Source organism: Clytia hemisphaerica, unplaced genomic scaffold (assembly GCF_902728285.1).
Source record: "Clytia hemisphaerica strain Z4C2 unplaced genomic scaffold, Clytia hemisphaerica genome assembly, whole genome shotgun sequence".
NCBI classification, from domain to species: domain Eukaryota; kingdom Metazoa; phylum Cnidaria; class Hydrozoa; order Leptothecata; family Clytiidae; genus Clytia; species Clytia hemisphaerica.
The window spans coordinates 223,368-247,111 of record NW_027103835.1 but is presented as its reverse complement, the minus strand read 5'-3'; the positions used below and the strand labels follow the sequence as shown (position 1 = coordinate 247,111).

General features: G+C 36.6%; 1 protein-coding gene across 1 annotated transcript; it reads left to right on the top strand.

Annotated features, from left to right (window-relative positions):
- The first annotated feature begins 8,526 nt into the window (after window positions 1–8,526).
- LOC136807026 (uncharacterized) lies at window positions 8,527–11,951 on the top strand. The gene has a single exon (XM_067063596.1). The coding sequence runs from the start codon at window positions 8,823–8,825 to the stop codon at window positions 11,454–11,456; it is 2,634 nt and encodes an 877-aa protein (XP_066919697.1). The 5' UTR covers window positions 8,527–8,822; the 3' UTR covers window positions 11,457–11,951.
- The last annotated feature ends 11,793 nt before the right edge of the window (window positions 11,952–23,744 follow it).

The following is a 23,744-nucleotide window of genomic DNA, read 5'->3' as shown; positions in this document are numbered from 1 at the left end:
AGTATGGAGCTGTAATAGCCCTATTTTTTTGTAATCAACCTGATACAAACAAAGGAAAATCTCTATTAATTGAAAAAATCATTAATGCCCGCTGGAAATAATGAAATAAACGAATCCTTGCTGTAAAAAATAGCATGTTATTTTTTTCTACCCCCGTTAAATTATTGGACTTGAAAACAATGGAATTCAAATCTCCCACTATAAGAAACATGGGAATATCGATCTTCATCGAATTTCATTCCATTATTTTAAACCCCCATTGGCTACCCTGAGTATCAGAGGTTAAGTTTTCAACGAAAATATTAACCTCTGAAGACCAATAATAGAAATTTTATCGCGCATGTGTCAATCTAATCACTGTAGAAAAAATCAAAGATGAAGAGCAAGAATTACCATATTAATGTCCAGCAGACAGTTTACTAGTATGCAGTTTACTATTTACGAATTCCCCAGAAACCTCCAATTTTAATTGAAATGAGTTTCTTTCAAAATAAACTTTTTACATGATCTCCAAATCTATAACAGTAATTATTATCCATATAGCGGTCATTAAGTAAGCTACTAAACGTTCAATCGGCGGGCGGCATTGAAAGGTTTTGTGACTCAAATTGTCATACCCGCACTGAGGAAACTAAAGCCAATGAAGTATAAGCCCGAAGGGCTAGAAGTCAATCTCCTTGGTAGGATTTGACAAATCCTACCAAAGTTGTGCGGCCTTGAGCGGCTCGCCTGGTTTTTACACAAATGAGAGATTGAAACTAAAATTTACCGCTAAATTTCGAAAAAAATATCAATTGTAAACAAAAGAATTGCTAGATTAAATCTGTCGTCAAAAACAAGGCACACTTTTTAAAGCTTCACTTTTTCTTGCCTGAGAAAGGTTAGAGATTGAACACTAGCCCTTCGGACTTTAAACTCAATGACTAAAGCACCAGGCTTCAGAGGGCTGAAATATCATTTACCGCCCCGGTATAGGGCACTACCGAATTTATATATGTGTGTTTTCTGCGACGGAGACGGTAAGGTTCTAATTTTGTAGATCCTAACCAACTGAGGATGACGGTAAATCAACACTTTTACCGTCCTCGATTTTGCGGGGCAGAACTGCGGGTTATTCAAAATCGCTATAGTCACTTTACCGTCCTCAAAAGCACAAATTCATGATATACACCATTGCAATGTCTTCTACGGACCCAACAGCTTATTGGTTGAAAGTGACGTATTGACTGATTTTACGTCACTTACAACCAATCAGCTATCGGGTCCGTGATGTAATGTCAGAAGACATTACCAGGCTCGGATACAGAGGGAGGCTATAACCAATGGAGGAGAGTGCACTTTATTATATCGTATTACCTTATATGGAAACTAATTACTCTCCATGAATAAGATAGCCTACCTCCTGTATCCGACCCTGATTGCAATGGTGCATATCATGAATACATAGACTCGCTAATTCATGATATGCACCACTGGAGAGTCTTCCAAGAATTTTCAAAAAGTTCAACCCAATACGTCACTTTTTCTATTGTTTAAGTGACGTATTGGGTTGAACTTTTCGGAAATTCTCAGAAGACTCTCTAGTGTTGCATATCATGAATAACGTCATTCGCGGCCCGCTCGGAATTAGATTGAAGTCGTTGCATTGAAGCGAAGAGACTAAAATAACGTCAGAAAAAAACACTTTTTTGTCATTTGCGGCCCGCTCGCAAGGTGCTAAAAATTTGTTGAAGAGATTACATTGAAGCGAAAAGACTTGGTTGACGCTAGAAAAAAACGTTGTTTGAATGTCCGATATGAACAATAATAGTAATAGCGTTAAGTTTTCGTTCGTTATTGTCATTAATTCTGCCCTTGCAGTTTGATTATTAGCCCTCTAGTGCCATTTGCGTTATATTACTAAACTTTTTAATTATGGAAATGTCACTTTAATTGAATCGAAATAATAGACAGACTTTATGTTATTACTCTCTATCACTGACTCTTTTTAAAAAGCATTGATGACAGTTGTTTTTTCAACGACGGGAATAAAAATATCAACTTTGAACTTCATCCAAGATCTTGGATGGTCGTCATGGTTACTTTTCTCTTTGTTGATTGGAACAGAATCTGGATTGATCAGCACAGCGTCGATATATATTTCGACCTGTGCTTTTCACGGTACGCATTGGCTGGAAAAATGTCAGTGGGTCTTTGAGAAGGGGGTGTCCTAACTGTGAATTTGCATTATGTGAGTAACGATTTGATATCAGATATGCGAGTTGCGAATTACTTTTTACGAGTAGCACTTTTAAGAAAATAAAATCGCGAGTTGAAAATTGTTGGATAATACATGAAAAGCGCGAATTACAAATTAAAAGTGCGAATTGCAAATTTAAAGTGTGAGTTGCAAAATTTAAAGTACATCCATCAATTTATTAATGAAACCTTTGCTTTTATTGTTTAAACGGTTTTGAAATCTTCAAAAAGATTCTGAGTTAGATTTCGGAAGGAAAGTTTTCCTTTATTTCCTTGATATTGATTTTTATTACATAATGCGAACGGACAAGTATTACAAAGTGTATCAGTTTTCATTAAATAGTGAGTTAAGTATTATAAAGCGCGTCAGCTAATATTACAAAGTGCGTCATGTATTACAAAGTGTGTCATGTATTACAAAGTGCGTCAGGTATTACAAAGTGCATGCCATGAATTACACAGTGTGTCAGGTATTACAAAGTGCATGCCATGTATTACACAGTGTGTCAGGTATTACAAAGTGCGTCAGGTATTACAAAGTGCATGCCATGTATTACACAGTGTGTCAGGTATTACAAAGTGCATGCCATGTATTACACAGTGCGTCAGGTATTACACAGTGCATATGCCATGTATTAAAAAGTGTTTCAGGTATTACAAAGTGTGTCACGGTGTAGGACATAGTTTCGTACGTATTACAAAGTACGTTGGTAGAAGAACCGGAAATCTGGATTGAGACTCTTATTTTCATTTTCCTTATCCTGTGTACATTTTAGAGCAAAATTAAGTTTTTTAGACCTTTTATCCAATTTCTTGCCCTTTTGTGAAGCACAATTAGCCATTAAAACGCACCTGGTCAAAAAGGGGTTGACTTTGCTGATGCCCGAAATAAATTAACCAGTCTAGGCTAAAGGATCCGAGTCACCGATACAGTATGTAACGCACCCTTCTCACAGACCCGACCCTTCCCACTGGGAAATTTGTCCAAAATATCGTCCCCGGCGGAAAATTATCCTCCAATTTTTGTCCCCATTGAAAATAATCAAATAAACCAATCCCCACTACAAAAACATGATGCTTTTTTCCCATCCCCACTGAATTTTCTGACTTGAAAACAAAAGAATCCAAATCCCCAACCATAAAAAATATGTTCGTGATTTTCACCCCCACTGATTGAAAAATCCTACCGGGTCTGTGAGAAGGAGGTATTATGTATTACCAATACACAGAACTTACAAAGTACAGACCAACTCAAAATAACGTCTTATATTATAGCCAAACTATTATAACCAAAATCAACTTAACTTCAATGACATGCTTAACTCTTTCTCTTTCAATTTAGTTCTTTCTAAGAAAATCTTGAAATATAGTAAAACATTTTCCAATTTCAAAAAAGAATAATAAGAAAATTTTACATCTCGTGTTTCACATGGTTTTCTCCTTGGTTTCTGCTTATTCACCTACACATTTTCTTAAATATAAGAAAAAGCACAAGACGTTTGGCTGTTCTTATTTATTTTGCACCTTTCAGCCTAAAAAGTGTGTTTTCATCCTGCCCATGGCGTTCTAAATCTATCCTTAGATTTAGAACGCCATAATCCTGCCCTTACATATAGGCAAAAACTAAGGTGCATAGTTCCCGTTTTGTACTACTTTGACCCTTAACTTGCCGCAAGTTAAAACAATTCAGAAGCATTGCTATTTTATTGTTTTTATTGTTTTTGATCCGCATTGTTCTTATAAAAAATACCATTTCCTCATTTCTATCATTTTGGTATTAATATTTTATGAGGTTGGGAAACGTTGTGAATTATTCAAGTTATCATTGTTTTTAGGGAATAACAGTTACCTAGGGGGAAAACTGGTACTTAGAATTCAATAGGGAGGGAAGAAGGAAGGTTTAAGTTGCGTAAGGTTAGCGATATCACAATTTCATAAACTCTTAGCCAGTAGCGTGGTGGGTCGACTAAAATTCGGCAAACTGAGGAGGCAATTTTAAAACATTTTGATTTTGCCCCCCCCCCTATGAAACGTAAATATCTTTGTAAAAATTATGTAGCGAAGTGAGCACGGAAATTTTGGAGTATTTTCTCTTTTGTTGGAAAAATCCTGCTGGTGCTTTCGTTTCAAATTCGAGGTGGCTCTTCCTTCAGCTTTCCTCCGCTTATCATCGTCCTCTCCAACCTCGAATAAATCACCTAGCAAATATTCTTGGACAGCATCCCAACCAGCAACCGTGTGATCGGCCAAGCAAATGATTTTCTGGCGTTTCAACCATAATAGGCGTAGGAAGATACCCTGCAAAATTTATGGATGAGAGCGGTTTTTACGACACTATAATTATTGTCTTTGTTTTATCAAAAGATAATGAATATAAATAAATTTTGTAAACCTGTATACTGATATAAGTCTGCTAGACATTAATATGGTAATATTTGCTCATCATCTTTGATTCTTTCTACAGTGATTAGATTGACACATGGGCGATAAAATTCCCGGTGGGTACTAGGGCAAAATGGGTTACAGGGATGCTCCGCTGGTCAGGGCACCTTTTTTAACCTCCACGAGTCCCTGGTAGGGTCGCAAAAACACCAAAATAGAAAAGTCCGTCCCTCGTAGGGTGCCTATTTTTGGAAAATTTGGGGAAAAAGTAGAAAATTTTGGAATTTCAGTCCCATTCAGGGTCACTTTTTTCGCAAATTTCGAGTCCCACGTAGGGTCCATTTTTCGAACCTCGGCGGAGCACCCCCGTCGGTCGACAAGGGTAGTACCCCCCCGGGATAAAATTTCTTTACTTGGTCCTCAGAGGTTGATATTTTTTTGAAAACTCAACCTCTGATACTCAGGGTATGGCGTATCGTGAAAGACGGTATCGAACTGCTGAGGAAATTAATGACTTTATAGACGATTTAGCACCTGATTTCGAGGACTCTTTCAGTTTTCAGCGAGGATGAATCAGAAGATTTTTTTAGTATTTTATACTGCAGTTTCTGTTTAAAACCAACTCCCCTCGTGCGACGTACATACATTTTCAAGGTTGACACAAAAACAGCCAACTAATTTTGAAAAGAGGTTCCCCTTTCCTTTATAGAGCCCCCAGAGCACTTTGATTTTCCTGATGAAACTTTCAGCACAACTTGGAACCTTTCAATCTCGGCCTTGAACCCTCCATCTTCGCCTGGTGGGGCTTGCAGAATACAATGAACTTTTTGAAAATGATATTCATCATCAAGTCCAACAAGTATGAACAATGAATCAACTCCAATCAGAACAGAATACCACCGTGTAGGCCTTGGGCGTTCGAGAGGTCGACGATCTCCTGGACGCGGTGGAAGATGTAACCTTTGTATTTGACGTGGTGTTGATGGTGGACGTGGCGGCAGACGTGGTCGTGGTCGTGGTCGTGGTCGTGGTCGTGGTCGTGGTCGTGGTCGTGGTCGTGGTCGTGGTCGTGGTGTTGATGATGATGATGATGATGCACACAATGTTTATCAGAATCAAGGTGAAATCCCCAACCTTTCTGGTGAAGATGAACCTGAAAATCAGAATGAAAGATTGCAAAAGCCAGTGGAGGATCCTGAGGGAGAAGGTCATGTGGGAAGAGCGCTTGATGAAGGAGGTCGTGGTAGAGGCAGGTCATGGCAGAGGTCGTAGCAGAGGAGCTAATAATGTAAAGCATCCAGCAGATCACGTGGACGACCCTTGGAGTCCAGAGGGAAGGGAACAAAGACGGAGGTTTCGATTCACTGGAACACCAGGTGTCAAGGTGTTCCCGATGGTGAATTTACACTGATAAACGTATTCTAAGTCGCTTTTCTTTTTGACTCTGGTTTTAACATCATAGCACATTTTTTACTTACCATGACCCAGTCGGAATCAATAATCGTGTTTAATCGATGAGCGATGGTTAATACTGTGCAATCTTGAAATTTCATACGAATCCTTTCCTGAATCAACGAATTGGTTTTAAAAACAGAACATTGCGAGGAAAATATTGTTAAATAAAATTATTATTAGTCGATTATTCTAGAAATAGCCTGGACCCCAGTTGAGGATGTGTGATTTCCAGGAAGGGTCTGAAAATAACAAGACCAGGGGGAGACTTTAAAAATCTAGGTTAATAAAATAAGGTTGAAAATCCAAAAATGCCAGGGGTCACCTTTCCAAAAAAAGACCTCTTCAACATAGGTTGTAAAAACTTTTTTTTGGAATAGCCTTGAAGGATGTTTGTATCCTAAGAAAATTTTCAGGAATTTCCAAAAATCCGTAAAATTCGTTTTCTTCTACTCAAATCAGAATATATAGATCTCTTACTCGAAGTCGACATTGGCCTCATCAATAACCAAGATTTTGTTTCGTTTCAGCAGAGCACGGGCTAAGCACAGTAATTGTCTTTCACCCACACTGAAGTTTGAGCCTGACTCTGCAACTTCAGTTTCCCATTTGTTTGGAAGATCATGGACTGTCTCAGAGAGTTGAACCTAAAATAAACAAATGCACTTAAAGGATAAAAATTATATTTGTATGATTGGAAATTGCGAAATCCTTATGCGAAATTGACGATTTTTTTTTTTTTGCTTTTTAAATTCCAGCATTTCAACATTTAAAAAAATTTACCATAAAGGTAAATTTGTAAGCAAATTTTTCTATTTTTAACGTGTGCAACGCCCTGGGCCTAACTTCAGTATTTTTCGACTATTGGAATAAGGCCCAATTTCAGCAAAAATTTGAAATTCGTCTGCAGACTGCCCTAAAAACTTTGTGAAAGACAGACTGAGTGACATAGAGACACAAATGTTTTTTCAGAAAAAGCTTAAAGAAATAATTTTTTGATGAGATACAAAGCATTTTTGCTTTAGAAGGTAGGAAAAAATTTCATTGTGGAAGTTAATTAGTACAGCGCCTGAAGCATTATAGCTTATCTAGTTTATCACCTAAGGACATTCAGTGTATTAGAATTTCAAAGCTCTGATGATCTTTAGACAACATTAAAATTATATGAAGTAACGAAGATAACAAAAGAGGATTAACGCACTACACACTTCATACAAAGCTGATATTTTTCTTACTAGTTTTGATGACTTAAAAAGATAAAAGGAAGGTTTTTTTCGTCTCTTAACCTTGCAACAAGACTTTTAATCTTATTTTGACACAAACAAGCAACATGATGAATGGACCTACCTGAAATAGATATGGAGATGAAAATGTTCGAACGAAAAAGAAAAGATAACAACATAGCATCATAGAGATGCGTAAGCTTGAAAAACATGACGAAGCTTGTTTTACACTAGCTTCACGATATTTTAGAGATAAGGAGCCATACTAAGTTTTAAAAACAAGCAAAAACAATCCTTAGTTTCGTAATTACTGTTACACATTTGGGGATCATGTAAAAGATTTCTTTCGGAAGAAACTCATTTCAATTACACTTTGAGGGAATTCGTAAATAGTAAACTGCACACTGATACAGTCTGCTAGACATTAACATGGTAATATTTGTTCTTCATCTTTGATTCTTTCTACAGTGATTAGATTGACACATGCGCGATAAAATTTCTATTATTGGTCTTCAGAGGTTGATATATTCTTTGAAAACTCAACCTCTGATACTCAGGGTAACAAACTCCACAAATCCAAAATTTGGGCCAATTTTGTCTAAAACTTTTTCTTTTAAAAAATATCTTTCTATTTTTCTATCTAAAGAAAAATCCACGGAACTATCTAAACATGTTTGGGATTTAAAGAAAGAGGGAAAAGTACCAATTTTGAAATTTTAAGGATTACAATTTCGCATCACTGTGTAAAACATACTTTAGGAAAAACTAGAAAAGAATTTTTTTTCCGAATATTGGGCTCCCTCAGATTTCAAACATTACTATTTTACATCATTGTGCATAAAAATCATAAAAAATACCAAGGCAATCACGAGAAAGTTGAACCTCTCGAGTTGCAGCGATTGACAGTTTCACAAAATTTCCGCACACTGATGAAAAAAATAGATGTGATCCAATATGTTATAAAGAAGATTTATTTAAAAATCTTTATCCTACATCTTTCAATATCTTTTTGGTAAGAATCTTTGAGCACTAGCTTGAAATGAGATTTAGAATGTTTATATATTTACAGTAATTGGAAATCTGCAAGGATATAGATCAATGTCTATTTCATATAATTCCATACGGAAGCCATAACTCATAACATAGTTATATTTATAGTGATGCTAACAATACCTTAATCTTTCTAAGAAAACAGCACATAAGCTTGTTTCAGTGACTGACATCAGAGGTATAAAAGCATTCTACCTTCGTCACTTTTGTATTTTTACAGAACTCTAGCAATAGAAAATTCTTGAATAATGTGACCTTCATCGGACAGTTTGTGATTGGAAATCAAATCTATGGCTATCATTGAAAATTGTTAAAGATTGCTAATTGGTACACATGATAACTTTTAAGCTTCTATCCAGGAAACTAACAATTCATTATCTACGGCCCTAAAACGCTCACCAAGATTTGATATCAGAGGAGTGAAGTCAACTTACGTGTAACTTTAACGTAAACGCAAATATCAACGTGAACTGTTGAATGGTGGTGACAATGGTTCAGTATGCGGTAATGATGTTTTTCATTCTTATATTTTCCCAATCGCTGATGTTTGTTACGAGCAGATCGTATGTACAAGAAAGTACACAAGGTCATATTTTAAAGCAATTTCTGATCATCGGCTTTTTTTCCGCATGTCCCGACGACAGCCATGATAATTCAACGGAAGACGGACGTCAGTCGAATTCTGACACCGACGCCGAGTTTAATTTGAAGTCTCGACGTATGATCAGTGAAATTCGTGAAGAGCTGAGTAACATGAAATCTAACACTTTCATTCCTTATAGCGTCTGTAATAACACGGAAACTTTGATCAAACTTTTAACAGAAATGTTCCTGGATCACAAATATTTCTTTCCACCAGTCACGGGTAATGAAACAGGTGATACTACTCAGGACGAGGAGTCGAAAAGTGGGTCCCTGTTGAATAGAACACAATCTCCAATTTATCGCGAACAAAACATCTTAGTTATAGTCGCTCACGTGACTGAAGAAATGATAAAAATCATACAAGACATTGTCAGCAGTCTTTATCCACTCATTGCTCGATTGTGTATCCCGCAGAGCTGTGACGAACGTTACCCGACCTTCATGATAACGGATTACACTCTACAAGTGACGGATTTTTTAAGCCGATTCGGTTTATATGACGTCACTTTTGTTAATGTTCAAACATCGAGCGAAAACAATGAACCCATAACACGGTATGAAGAATATTTTCAGAGAACGTATGATCACTTAAAGAACACGAAGAAATATTGTCTTAAAAAGAAAACCATTAACTTACTTCTTGAATATGGCAAAAATTTTATTGATGAAAATTTTTTGGATTTCCCTGCAATTTTCTTAAGCAACAAAATCATGCCTCTTCTAACGTCACCTGGAGTCGATAATTCCGTTGCTATTTTCTTTGGGGATTCTTACACAGATTCAACCCTGTATGGACTTGCTTCTTTGTTCAGATACAAAAACGAAATTAAACCCCTTGAAAATAGAACCGTTATTTTTCAAGACATTGATATGCATGCGCCACATGGTGACAATTATAACGTACTCGAGATGTTCTACAGACGGCGACAACATCTCCACGAATTGCAATCCCAAGATGAGCAACGCGTTATGATGTTAGATTATGTACGCCGTCTTTTACGAATCTTAAGTTGGGATGCACTAAATCACAATCCTGAAGACAGGATTTATAGTCTATTACCGCAAGTTTACAGCGAAAGTACAAATATCTTAAAACGCCAATATACTTTACCGCTTCTCGAATATACTTTCGAAGAGGTTTCAGTCAATACTAATGATAAAGCCCATCAGTACTGGAAGAATGCTTCCTTCGCTGAGCTCAAGTGTCCGTCTACAAATTGTTTGCCTGGATTCCAGCCGAAGTACGGTCTTGTGAATAGCCCCAATACATTACTCGACGAAGAGCATCGCACAAGATGTGAGCTTTGTCCGGAAAATACAATCAAACTTGGTACGGGTGATGGATCTTGCACGCCTTGCACTGGTGTCCTCAGTATAGATAACGGCAAACGAACAGCTTGCGTTGACCCTTATACAAACAAACCACTTCTGTTTGACGATGAACAACGCGTGATTTTATGTACTACGTCAGGATTAGGTTGTGTACTAGCCATATTTATGTTAATTTTGTTTGTGATGAAACGCAATACACCGATAGTGCGTTCATCAGACAAATTCCTATCGTTCTTACATCTTGGAAGTATCTTTTCAATTTTCTTTTTCACAGGATGTCTTTATATAATACCACATCTCGACATTGAATTATGTATAGGACGAATTTTGATTCTAAGCATCCTTTACACTCTACACGTCTCCTGTCTCTATACTAAATCGCAGAAACTTGTCAAAGCTTTTGCTTCTAAAATCAAACTGAAAGCAACAGAAATTAAACGAACAATTATACTCCAAATCTTTACGGTCTTTGTACTATTAATATTGACCAATGGCAGTCTAGCTATAAATTCCTTACGAATTTCACCAAACATGGTTTCGTACACTGATGATCTATCTATGGTCAGATTCAACCATTGCAATACTCTGATTCATCAGTATATCCAGATTCTACTCTTAACCGTCTTCCAGCTGACGTGCTCCGTCCAAGCGTACCGTTGCCGTAAACTACCTGACATCATGAATGAAGCAATGTCGTTGTTCTACACTATCTTGATCACGTCGGTTTCCTTCAGCGTTAGTTTCCCGATTTCCTATTTCCGTCGTCTACATAGCGATAAGGAATTCTTAGGAGCCATTATCATAACCATCAATTGTTATGTCACCCTATTTTTGATGTACAGCAGAAAATGTTACGTTATGTTGTTACGGCCACGGCAGAACACAAGAGAGTACTTCAATGCGAAACGTATGAAACATGTTGGGGCTGGGAACGAGTACCGACGTAAACCTCAAGCTGAGAATTATCCTCCCAATGGCGGTACAGATGTCAAAGATGCAAAGCCCGAGATCAAGCCGGGTGCACCACCCAAGATCAAGGAGTCCGCAATCATAGTTGCAGTAGATGTGCAATTTTCACCCATCTCTGTTCCATCTCAAGCTCATGGGCGTTTAGGAGGCGTCTGTGAGAATTAAGCTCCACTGGTTAAGAAACAGTGTGACCCTCTACCCAAGGGAAAAATTGACTAAGAAATGGTTTCTGTTAAAAAGAATGCCCTGAATAATTTGAATTCTATGGAAAAACTATACTGAACTAAAAATAGTACTTAAGTTTATGAGATTCCCTATTGAGTATTGACGCTCATTAAAAACAAGAGAATCAGACTGTAATGTGATGTAGAGTTTAATAGTGAAAGTGAGTAATTTTGTTAGAGTTTCTGATTATTTCATTTGAAGCTAACCGTGTTGAGGACGGTTATTCAATAAAAATTGGAGCTCGATTTACTGATGGCTCTCATTTTATATTCTCCAAACTGCACTGCAAAGAGACGAGATCGAATAATATAAATTATTAGAGAATATAATTTGGGGAAAGCATGCAAAGGTATTTTGTTAAATTTAGTGAGAATTAATTTTGGCAAATGACTAAAAATTCAAATTAATGCAAAATTTGTGTGGCAATTCGTTTAATTACCCGAAATTCTTTCCCTAAGTAGGGTAGAGAAACTATTGACTTTATTAATGATAAGTAACTAGATAATTTCTTCAACCTGACAAATGTTTATTCCAAAGCTTTCAAAGCAAATGTTAGCCTGGATATCCAAGCTCAAAATTTTAGAAAAAACAAAAATTACCTCAACATACAAAGTTCTAAAATTATAGAGCTTGGTCTCCCTAGAGAAAGAAAGTGCAAACCCATGTTTCCTAGTCAACCCAGGGCAGCAAAACAGAAATTAATAAAAAGCAGTCTTACAAGATCTAAAACTATTTAAAACATCCAAAGATTACACCAAAGTCCATAAAAAAGTTTGCATGCATTATCATGACCAACCATGTTTTCTTGGAAAATGAACTTGCCTCTGTTTTCTTCTTTTTCATGTTTTCATGTAACAGAAAGCCCTATCTTCACTAGCAACTGGAGGACTATCCTATTTTTGCTTTATAATTGCTCCGCGCTGTGTAGATTGGCCCTTACGGTTTTAGCGAAGTGAGCGCAAGCAAGCGGACTGCATTCTCTTAAAGAGAATGCAAATCGCTCTAGGGAGACCAGGCTGTAAACCAGAACATAAAAATATAAAAAACTAAACTGTGAAATAGTTTACAGCCTGGATATTATATCCAGGCTAAGCAAATGTTTATTTTAGAATGACCAAAAAAATGTAAATCGACTTAATTTTAAGAAAAAAGTAAACAAGAATCAATTTAGTACTGTCAGTTTCATCTTTTACGAATTTGTTGAACTAATTTGTTGAAAAACTACATACAGGGTGTCCCGAAAAAAAGTTTTGAGTTCGAACATGATACTGAGTAGAAGGCGGTTGCGTGTGTTTAACAAAATGTAAGAAAATATATACCAACAAAATAAAAGTTATTCATAAAAGATGTCCCATGACAATTAATATGACATAGAGAGAAACTTGGAAAAACATTGCAAATTTAGTGAAACACACGCAAGAATTTTCTTTCTATAGAAGTGGTACGACTCGATACTTTCTTTCGGGACATCATGTACTTCTTACTTACTAGTCATAGCTTTCACTAAATGCCCCCACATAAAGATCATGTCATGTACTTATAAAGCTTTAATGCTTTAAAAGATTAAACATTAAAAAATAATCAGGAATAATTGATTGATTTAATTATTGATTGATTGATTGATTGATTGATTTATTTATTGATTGATTGAGGCGTTTGCTTGAAAAAAAAATATATTCCATTATAAAAAAATACATACTTGAAAAATTCATGCAGCTTGATAACTTAATAAAATTTAAGGAAAAGCTGGAAAAGCCTCTCAAAAATATATTTAAAAAGTTTATGGTACCATTATCTTACTGATTTTTACATCTCCTGTTTGTTTGTTTTTTCTCCTAGTTTCTTTCTTATAACGATATATGTCATGATTACTATTCACTAAATAGACCTTTTCTAATAATGTCGCAGACATCTTAGATTGTAGGCAAAATATATGGACATACGCAGTGAATAAATCCACAAGGTAACCAATCAGAAATAGCTTGTTTTTTTTTCATGGGCTGCTATATTTCAACATTTCTCTGTTGCTACTTTGCCTAATAAACAATAGTCAAGAGGATACTGCGTATAAAATTTATCAAAAAGTTCTGCGCCATCTTAAGTTGGGTGAAGTAGAAACTCACTTATCCTAGTTAAGGCCCGGGGTCCACTAGCGTACGCTGTGACTGCACTTCTCAAGCAAAATCTTCTATGTTGTTGGTCAAAAGAAAAGTAAAGGAATGCCATTGTGGTTCATTCAGACGTACAGTCGAGAAAAGTTAAAATGCGCCTAAATTTCTTTTCAAGGGCATAGTCCTTTTTCATGATGCAATCTTTTCTCCAAGCTGATCGCAGCGCAGACAATGAAGAGACGCGCCTTCAGGAAGCTAGACTTTTTGAGTTTATAGCTAGCGATATACTTTCCCTTTATGGTGTTTCTGTATGACTGTCTGTGTACCTAGTCTAACCACCGTTAAATGCCTTAACGTGTGCATGTAAAGTTTAACGAGTAAACAAACTTTTTTCAGGTTTTTGAAAAAGATTTACCACACTGAAAAGACGTAAAAACACTCTAAGTGAGGTAAATTATTTTGAAGACCAAAAGAAAAAATCAACCACGTTTGGATTCAACTTTACATATGCGTACATTCATCTTTTTTGTACTTTGCCGGTTGTTTTACTAAGTTAAGAAGGACTTTCTCGAGTTACGACCATATGATGGTATTTAAAGCTCAAGAAGCCCTATAAACAATAAAGGAAGTTATCAATAAAATGACAGACAAAAATAAATTAGAGTTTGAACAAAAATATCAAATGTACATTTGAAAACTTAAGCAAATTTCTTTAAAGATTCTGGAAAAATAATTTAAATCATTGCTGAAGTGAACTTCTGACTAAATTACAGTAGTTAGTATTCAGTTTTAAAGACAAGAAACTAAATTTGACATACAAAACACTTTTTCTAGTCAATGAATCAGCTCATCATCATCATAACCAGTCTGCCATTTTGTTTGTTTTGATTTGCACAAGTAATATTGTAATTCGTGTTCTATCATACACTGTTTTGATTTGCATTTATAACACTCGCTTCAGCTTTTCAAACCTAAATCAAAACTAAAATTGTGATATGTAATAATGATAATACCATATAACGTAATATGAAAACCGAGCATTTACGGAAGAGATTAACTACGGGGATGCTTGGGCGACAAAACACAAAAAAACAACAAAATTTCGAGATTCCAGTCCAATATCTATGCGTGAAACTATGAGTGCCTCCTCGTCGCTACGCTCCTGCGGGGGCAATAAGATTGATTTATGAAAATTTGAATTAGAAATGTGATTTGATACCTAAGGGAATAATGACAATTAAATTAATCTTTAGATTTATAATTGGCTAGTAAAGATTTATTCATGTTCGGCACTTCGACACTAATTCGGAACGTTTGTTCGAAAGTTCGTCTTGGGACGGGTGATTTAAAATCACATACTTTTCGTAAAGGCAAAGCTGGCATGATTTTGAAAAGTTATTGTAGCTGCTAATTTGTTTTACTATCGACCATTTCAAAGTGGGGTTCAAGTTCTTTTCTTTCAATTCCCAAACGTAAGACGATAATATACTTTTTGTTACCAAATGTTGTTTTGTGTTCACTAATTCTAACTTTGAATTCACGTTCTGTTAATCCTGATAATCTGTTAACACGGACCTATAATACTTGTATTATTTATTACACCTACATCACACATGTATTATTAGTCATCCTTTTAATGTTATATGTATGTTACATATGTTGTATACGTGTAGGGACAGTGGCTAGGGCGAATGGAGAAGTAAGGTGACTCCTTCCCTCCACTAGCCTATGTGTTCACAGCTGGGCCTGTGTTATTCCACCTGTAACCCCCCTTGTCAGGGTACGACATCGGCAAATATGTTCGTCCGTCAACTCGGCGTCATCTTTGGGACCTGGCAGTTGTGTATGTCAATCCGACATTGCTTCTGGCAACCGGCAGTTTTGTTAATCAACACGATTTCAACTCTGCCACCTCGCAACAGGTTTCCCTCTCAGCCTTCTCATCTCTGCTTTGCCGCTTGTCGTGAGTGTTTCCTGTAAAGGGACTTGGCTCTTACCCCAAGCAGTGTCGTCTTCCGAGGGGCAGCCTTACTAGCGAATGATGATGATATTGAGTAATGATAATGTTGATAAATCGTGCAGTGGTGGTGGAAACCGTCGCTTGGAACGTTCGAACCCCCAATGATAACCTAATCTCATAACCGATCACCATTGCTAAGGCATATGATGATCTGAAAAGTTTATTCAGCGGAATTTTACAAAACCGCGTTCGGCGGGGTCTGGGAAAAACTATGACACGTGAGCAGATACCGGTATCCGATTGGCCCGCAGTTTTCAAGATTTATTTATCATTTTATAGGAAACAACTTTTTGTAAGAACTTAGTAGCAAAAACCTCTGTATCTTTTGAAATATTGAATATTTCCCAAGAATTTTTTCAGATGATAACAGGCAATCATACATAGAACAATCTGAATCTTCACCTGTCAAAAATACTATCTGTTTTGCTGCTGGAATGCCTTTTGTGCACCTAAACATATCATGGCTACAAAATCATAAATAGTATGATTTAATTTGGAGTTTTAAAACCTTTGACCTTTTCAAGCCAAAAATACTTTTCAGAACTTAGAGTTGGTATTTGTTTATCTTCCAAATCTATTAAACAGTTCTCGTGAAAGGTTTTTGAAGTCTGATTGCAAAAAGTATGCAACCCAAAAACTGATCACCGAAACCGTTTAAAAAAGCTCAACAAACATAAAATTTCACCAATATCTTATCCAAATAGAGTATCCAAATATCCAACAATACAAATAGAGCCTAAACTAGTCAACCTCTTGGTGTTTGAATCATTTTTTTGTCGGTTGAATGCCTGAGAAACATTTCGCACACGTTAAGTTATTAATCTGATAAAATGCTTCATTCCTCCTAATAATCAAGCAGATAGCAAGAGAGAAGTAATCATTACATAAGAGAACTTTTAGGTCAATAAGTATGAGCAGCCACTTCTGTGGGTGTATGTCAGAGCTACACAAAAATGAATAAACAACACTTGAAACATTGAATTTTCCTTCATAAGTCTCAAAATCCATAAAAATCAAAACATTGACCAAGAGCCAAGACGTGAATTTCAGGTACCATCTTGGATTTGGTTCGGAGCAAGAAAGCCACGGTCGCAGTAGAATCGGTTTTTTTAGCCCACGCATCCAAAGACGCCCGAGCAAATCGATAAATTTTATGCGAATGCCGCGATTGAATCGTGAAAAGTACTATGACATTTCAGAGTGTCGGTCATCAAAGAAAACCCGAGAACCTTCGCAGGTCTTCTTGCAGAACCATTCCCATTGAAACGCATGCGTGGAATGCGTGGAGCACGAAGAGCTGCTTGGAGGTTAATGATAACCCAAATTCGTGTCGACCTGAAAGAGCTACCGCAATCATTTCAAGAGAACTTGAATCAGTACACATCCACATCTGCGCCCTGATTGAAGTGAGGCGTGAACGAACAGGAAACGTAGTCGAGAAGCACCACGTGATTTACTGGAGTGGTAGAGACATAAAGCAAGCAAGCGTTGACTTTGCGATTTCGAATCGACTCATCAATACAATCACTGTACCAACTTACCATGAATCTCCTTAATGTTAGAACAAAATTACTTGAAATTGTGTTTTATGCTTTTTTTCAAAAATTTCTTGAATTAATTTTCAACTACAAAAAATATCCATATATTTATTTAGCCTGTCCACGTGTATAAAATTTTGTTGCAGCCTTGGAAAATTTTTGGATTTGGATGGAATTTAATGGTTCCTATTCCTTTGGTATAAGAGCCCAGTTGGTGACCGGTCTAATTGGCGACCGAACATCTTTGAACCCTGAAAAGTCATACAAAAACAAACCTCTGGAGAATTTCTTTTGGTAGTTATCTGCCTTGACCTATTGCCCGTAATGTGTAAAAAAAGTTCTAGAAAAGAACGAGTAGAATCCGAAAGATCCAACTTTGCACGGAAGCACACGAAAAGCCCGGTTTTTTCAAAAAAAAAAAAAATGGCTACCTGTGGACAAAAAAGCTTCGTAAGAAACAACGCGTATGTCAGGAAGCAGTTCTGTAAAAATCAGCTCGATACAGTTTCCTTCGTGTGAAATATTGATAAAAAAGTTGATGCAGTCAGCTTCGAAATTTGACGTCCAGTCTGCGACCGAAACAAACACAAAAAATGAAAAAGAGAACTCTACATTGCGATCAAAACATTCCAAACGCGGGAAATTTCGAAACATTCGAATTTGAGTCAAAACATTCGAATGAATCAAAACATTCGTATTGAATAACTTCAAAAGTTAATTTTAGAACATATCCATAGGAGGTGTGCAAACAAAAAGTGGTGACTCATTCCAAAAACATTTCGATCGAGAAAAGAATTGCCTCCGGAATTGCCAAATTACTGCCGAAGAAAATCAAAGTTTTTTACATTTTTTACATATTTTTTATTGTTCTGTTTCATACTCTTTTCTACTCACCGTGCGTTACTTACACGTTATCATCACCGTCGTTCGAGCCGGAGCCGTGTCGAAGCCACCCACTCGGAAGTCAGGGTAATTTTTGGAGTTTTTTCCAATCCTGACTCTTTGTTTCGCTTTGTTTCATATCAGTGGCACTTTTGCTAGACTATGTTATAGTCTAAGAAGAATCACTATCTAAGAAAAAAGCCCAAAGTCGAAGAAAATTTAGTTTAGTCGGTAGAGTTGTTTCTTCGAAACTCTCCCGTATTTAATATCACTGTAACGGACTATAACATCGTCTACAATTTTGCTTGCAGCATTAACTCTAAAACGCTACACTATTTTCCTTCTTTCTAGGACGGGCGTCGACCTGGACTAACTTGCACGTGAATCGCATTTTAGTGTCAATTGGCAATAGTTTGATAATAGGTGAGACATTGATTACATTAGGCCCTTTATCTTATTTGCGTTTTTTTCATCGCTGACGTGATAAAGGACCAGCGTTAAAGTTTACTTTCAAATTAAGAGGCCCCCCCCCCCCCAGCGGACCCCAAATTCACGCCATCACGCCAATTTTTTTTCAAATTCACACCATCACGCCTGAAAAATTTGATTTTCACGATCACGCCAATTTTTTTTCGATTTCACGCCATTACACCTAGAAAATTTAGTTTTCACGCTCATATTCTCTGGATTGATTCAGTTTTTTTTAGACCACGTTTAGACCCATTGGTATGGATAAAATGCCGCTATAAAAACTTAATTTTTGCCTATAAATAGGTATGTGTTTGATTGTCAATCAGTTTTTTAACATTCTCATTCGCGTAAGTCAAGAATATATCACAGGGGTCAAATTCAAGTTTTTTTCGGGTGTTTCCGATAGGAAAAATGGCGTAATCTTGACTTATGCATATGAAAAGTAGTTTGACAACTGGCGGGTCACATCAAAGGGCCCTGGTTTTTAGGGCTGAGGTATATTTGAGCAAATTGACAAAGCCCACCATGGTTGGGCAACAGAAAATTTTAGTACTATTTTAGGACCCATTTCAATTTAATTTGAAAAATAATTCATGTAAAAATAATGGAAATCTTTTAAAAGTACAAAGTTTTTTGGTAAAACATGAGGGGCCATGCCCCCTCTGGCCCCCTGTTGACGGGACCCATGGGCATTAATTGTGAATTAGCGTGAATAGTTTTCAAATTGGGAACGAGGAGGCGCAACCATGGTTTGTGCCGACGGGAGAAATTTTCAATTTAGTATGGCTACAATCGCCATCGTTAACTCTCTTTTTTCCAAAATATGGTTTAAACATCAAAGGATTCCTTTGATCACTGCCAATCTGCTCAAAATTACACCTCATAATAAACCTGTTGCTTCTTTCTGTTTAAGCCTTTGCTTTAAATATATATTTTCCTGAAATAAAGGACCCGATGTCTTTGATGCTTCTAAGAATAAGCATCTAAGAAAGCGAGGAAAATGTTAGTTACGGAGGAAACGCAACCATGGTTTGCGCTAACGGGACAACTTTTAAATTTTGAGCCTCTCATAGCATTCGACTTTTTTATTTTGAAGACTAGCTAGCAACTGCTAAAGACAATGGGATGTTACAAGGATAAATGGCAGATGTTTAAAACTGTTTGCACCGTTTCTTTTATGTTTTAAAATGAGAGCTATAGGAGGCCCCACCATAGCTGGGGCCGACCAAGAAAATTTTGAAATTTAAACCCTCTAAATTGGCTAAAATGGACATAGAATTACGATTCAAATAATAAACTTTCACGATCACGCTGAACTGCAAATTTCACACCATCACGCCTAAAAAACCTCGATTTCACGATCACGCCGGCACTTCATTTTCACGCCATCACGCCGTTTTTTTCAAAATTTCACGCCATCACGCCATGAAAAATCCTCCATCACGCCATCACGCCAACCGCTGGGGGGCCTCAATTAAGGCCACGTTAAAAAGGTCCGCAATCTTTTTCCACGGGAATTCAACGTAAGGTACTTACGTAGTGTTTTCAAGCCTTAAAAATTCAAGTATATTCAAAGACCTTCATTTTTCCTACATTTCAGATTGGCGTTTTCGTTTCACTTGCCCTTCTCGCTGCACCACCATCAAACAGGTAAATTAAAATGGAGAAACTTATCACCGTTGATTGGGTTGTTACGGCCTACCATAAGTTCTGCGTCATGCCGAATAAAGGCTAGCCAGTACCTTCCCACAAACCAAATTTTTTCTTTGTTTTATGGTCAGTTACACTTTGAAGCGTTTGTCGAAAGTTATCGCACTGTGGTGGAGGGTGACGTCGCATAAAGGCGGGAAAAACACGGAACTCGAAAGCAAGACTGGAATGGACGACCGAATAGCATTACTTGGTGGAGAGGTCGTGCGTCGATGTCAAATCTAGTCTTAATTTTAGAGCTCTGTGCATAAAATCAAAACATAAGAATCCTCGGGATCGGGGGTAAAGTTTTCGTGAGCTAAAAATGCTTGTTTTTCAAAACGAGAATATTTTGATACACCCCTTTATAACGAAAGAACTATAGAAGCAAAAAAGTCTCCAAGCAGCTCCAATTAATGGTATTGTCAACAGGCTCTTAATTTAATAAAAAAGGAAACCCCCTGCCAGCCCCTGCTTCAAAAGGTTTTCTTCCTTGCAGAGAAACAACCAAAATCAAAGAAAACTCTCAACACTAGCCATAAAATTATGACCATGACTGTAAAATCTTAAAAGGAAAGTCAGACAAAAATAATAAAATTTAGGTAGATTCCTCCCACAGTTCGAAGCAAAACCTCCAAATTTTACTGGCTATCTAGTTTCCAAAGTTTAGAAATTTGAAAGTTTTTAATCTTCACTCAAAATTAATTGGTAGTAAACCTTTAAACTCTAATTATACAGAACACAACTTTTCACATAAAAATATAAAAAATCTGTCATTGTATCAATTTCAGCGCATAAGTTTAAATCAAAATCAAAAAAATAGTGTCAAGTTTTGATATGTCAAGATTTGCCAATGAATGGTCACTGGTGCTAAGAACTGAAGAAAATCATTTCCACACCCAGCAATATTCATTAAATTCTTTCGAATCGAATACAATCAAGTTTCAGTTTACTTTCAATCATAATGTCAATTTACATTCTACAATTCAATTTATGTCACATTTTCAAATAAGCGATCACAAACCACGTCGAACAGCCAATAAAAACAATAACAAACAAACAGTTCTTCTTTCCACTGGAATAAGCGAGGGATAAATTCTTCTAGGTTTCAAGTCATATCCAAAAGATGTTCGTTGCCATCCCAAAGCATACTAAAAGCCCAAACCAAGTTCGTATATCATCATCAGCACTGTTATGGCTAGGATCCAACCCAAAGCAAAAGAAATGATTTGATAATTTTCATTCACCATGTTAACAGTTTAATCTCTCGGCTTCTACAATCCTGTTATGGAAATAACCCAACAACTCTGCTGTTCTTGATGCAATAATAAAATTTCCATCTTCTTTCTCCTCCTTCCGCAGATTCAGCTCATACCCATACTGCTGCTTTTTCGTTTCTTTTCAAGAAAGAGCCATTCACTTTTCAAAACAAACAAAATCGCTCAATAACAATTTTCAACATTCGAATCACAAAATTCGAAAGTTCGAAAATCTATTTGAACTTTACCGCTCGAAGCAATGCAATGACTTCTTAAAAATCAGAAAAAGGCACATGCGATGGAGTGCATTTTGTCCAAAGTCACGGCAAAATACGCCGCGCCGAAGAGAAAATCTTGGACGGACTTTCCCGTCCAAAAACATTCGATTCCGCGGCAAAAAGTAACAGACGTTAAATCGCGATAAAAAAGCGGTTTTCGTCTAACAGGCTAAATAAAGGCGAGAAGTTAAAGATTAAAAGAGAGCCCGAAAATCTTTTTGATAAGTGGGCAATCTTGGTCAAAAGAATGATCAACGGGTGCACAATTGGGAGAGTGCCAGCAAATTTCTGTCGCCTCCTCATTGAACTGAAAAAGGCAAAAGTAATAACCTCCCTTAAAATAATATGCACCGGTAAACGTGTTAATAGATCTGCAAATCCACACTACGGAACAAAATTTAAAGCCGGAAAAGAAGGCCGACAACTCGATATAGACCATGGCCAGGTACCTCAAAACGTTTCACTTTTTTTCAAAATGTCGGTGAATAATCTTTCTTGGTCAATTTAAGGGTGCTGATTCCGATTTTCAATGTTACCAAGCTTGAAAACCCGCAGTTTTTGAGTGATTTTTAAAGGAAAAATCACTCGTCTCTCACAGCTTACTCCGCCATGCTGATAAGCGTTTCGGACGGGATTGTAAACAATTTCAACATGATATATTTTGCAGGACAAAAGATAGCGTCCGACGTTTGAACTGTTATAGCGTTCGGTAAAATAGAGTCCTTTGTTTTGGTCTAGAAAACGATAGTGGTTATGAAATTTTTTGAGAAAATGGCGGGGAAGTTTTAGAGAGGAAAGTTTTGTAAATATGGCTTGAAACATGTTGTGAAATTGAGTTCTGCTTGGTGTGTTATTGCTAATTCATGATAAGTTTTTAATTAAATTAATTAATTAATCAAACTAAATGTTTAATTTAGTAGAAACCATAATTATATTCATTTCATTTAGATTGAAAATATGAGCTTTTTAATGGTACAAGTTTGTAGATTGAGTAGGTTATAGAATGCCACGTTCTGAAAGGAATTGTGTCATTCATTTCCATAACATTAAAACAATCATATTGTATTTATCAATTCAAATATCAATGTTTTACCCCCTAGTGACATGCTTAACAAAATTGGAACCAAGGATATGGTTTGCTTGGAGGCAAAATGTCATATACCATGCTATAAACTTTACACAAGATGTTTGTTTCAACCTGCTAATGCGATGGATGTGGAAAACGAAACAGAATCCGAATTGACAGAAACTGAATTGACAGAGACTGAGCTCACTGAAGATGAATTTGAAGGTACCATTTCTTCCAGTTTCAAATTTTGTGACTTACTGTTTTTTTTTAATTAGGAGATTGATATTAATATTCTTTTCTAAAATTACTTCTCATGGTTTCACTTTGTTTTGAATGAATTTTCCTTCAAAGCACTGGCGCCTTGCTTTTTAAACTTAAATAATTGTACAGAAACTGCAATGTGTAGAATTTTTGTTTTGTTTTCATTTATGTAGGATATGACCAGCACGACTATCTCAAAGACCGAGAATTTACATAGCAGCATTTTATCTGAGAGACATTGTCAAAAGTCACAAAACCAAATATACATGGCCACCAACACAACAACATTTTGTTCCAGGAAAAATAAAAGACACCTTACCGCATAGACTCTTTAATTTCTTTACATGGGTGATCGGTGAGAGTGAAAAAGCTATGTTTGATGTTTGACGTCAGTGATGAAAGTACACCTCGAAAAAAGCCAACCAAATCAGATGCTTCCTCCAGCGTAACCTGCGTACATGTAACCAAGTAATCAAGCTCCCAGCTTATCGTACCTATGTGAGGCCGATTCTTGAATACGCATCAGTTGTCTGGGATCCTCATACTTCAGCAAACATCAACCAATTAGAAATGGTCCAACGCAAAGCATCCAGATTTATATGTAATGATTGGAGATATTCCAGTAGTCCAACCACCATGATTCGTAATCT

Excerpts from the sequence above, each read along its gene's own strand:
- LOC136807026 (XM_067063596.1), top strand. The coding sequence starts at position 8,823 with ATGGTGGTGACAATGGTTCAGTATGCGGTAATGATGTTTTTCATTCTT.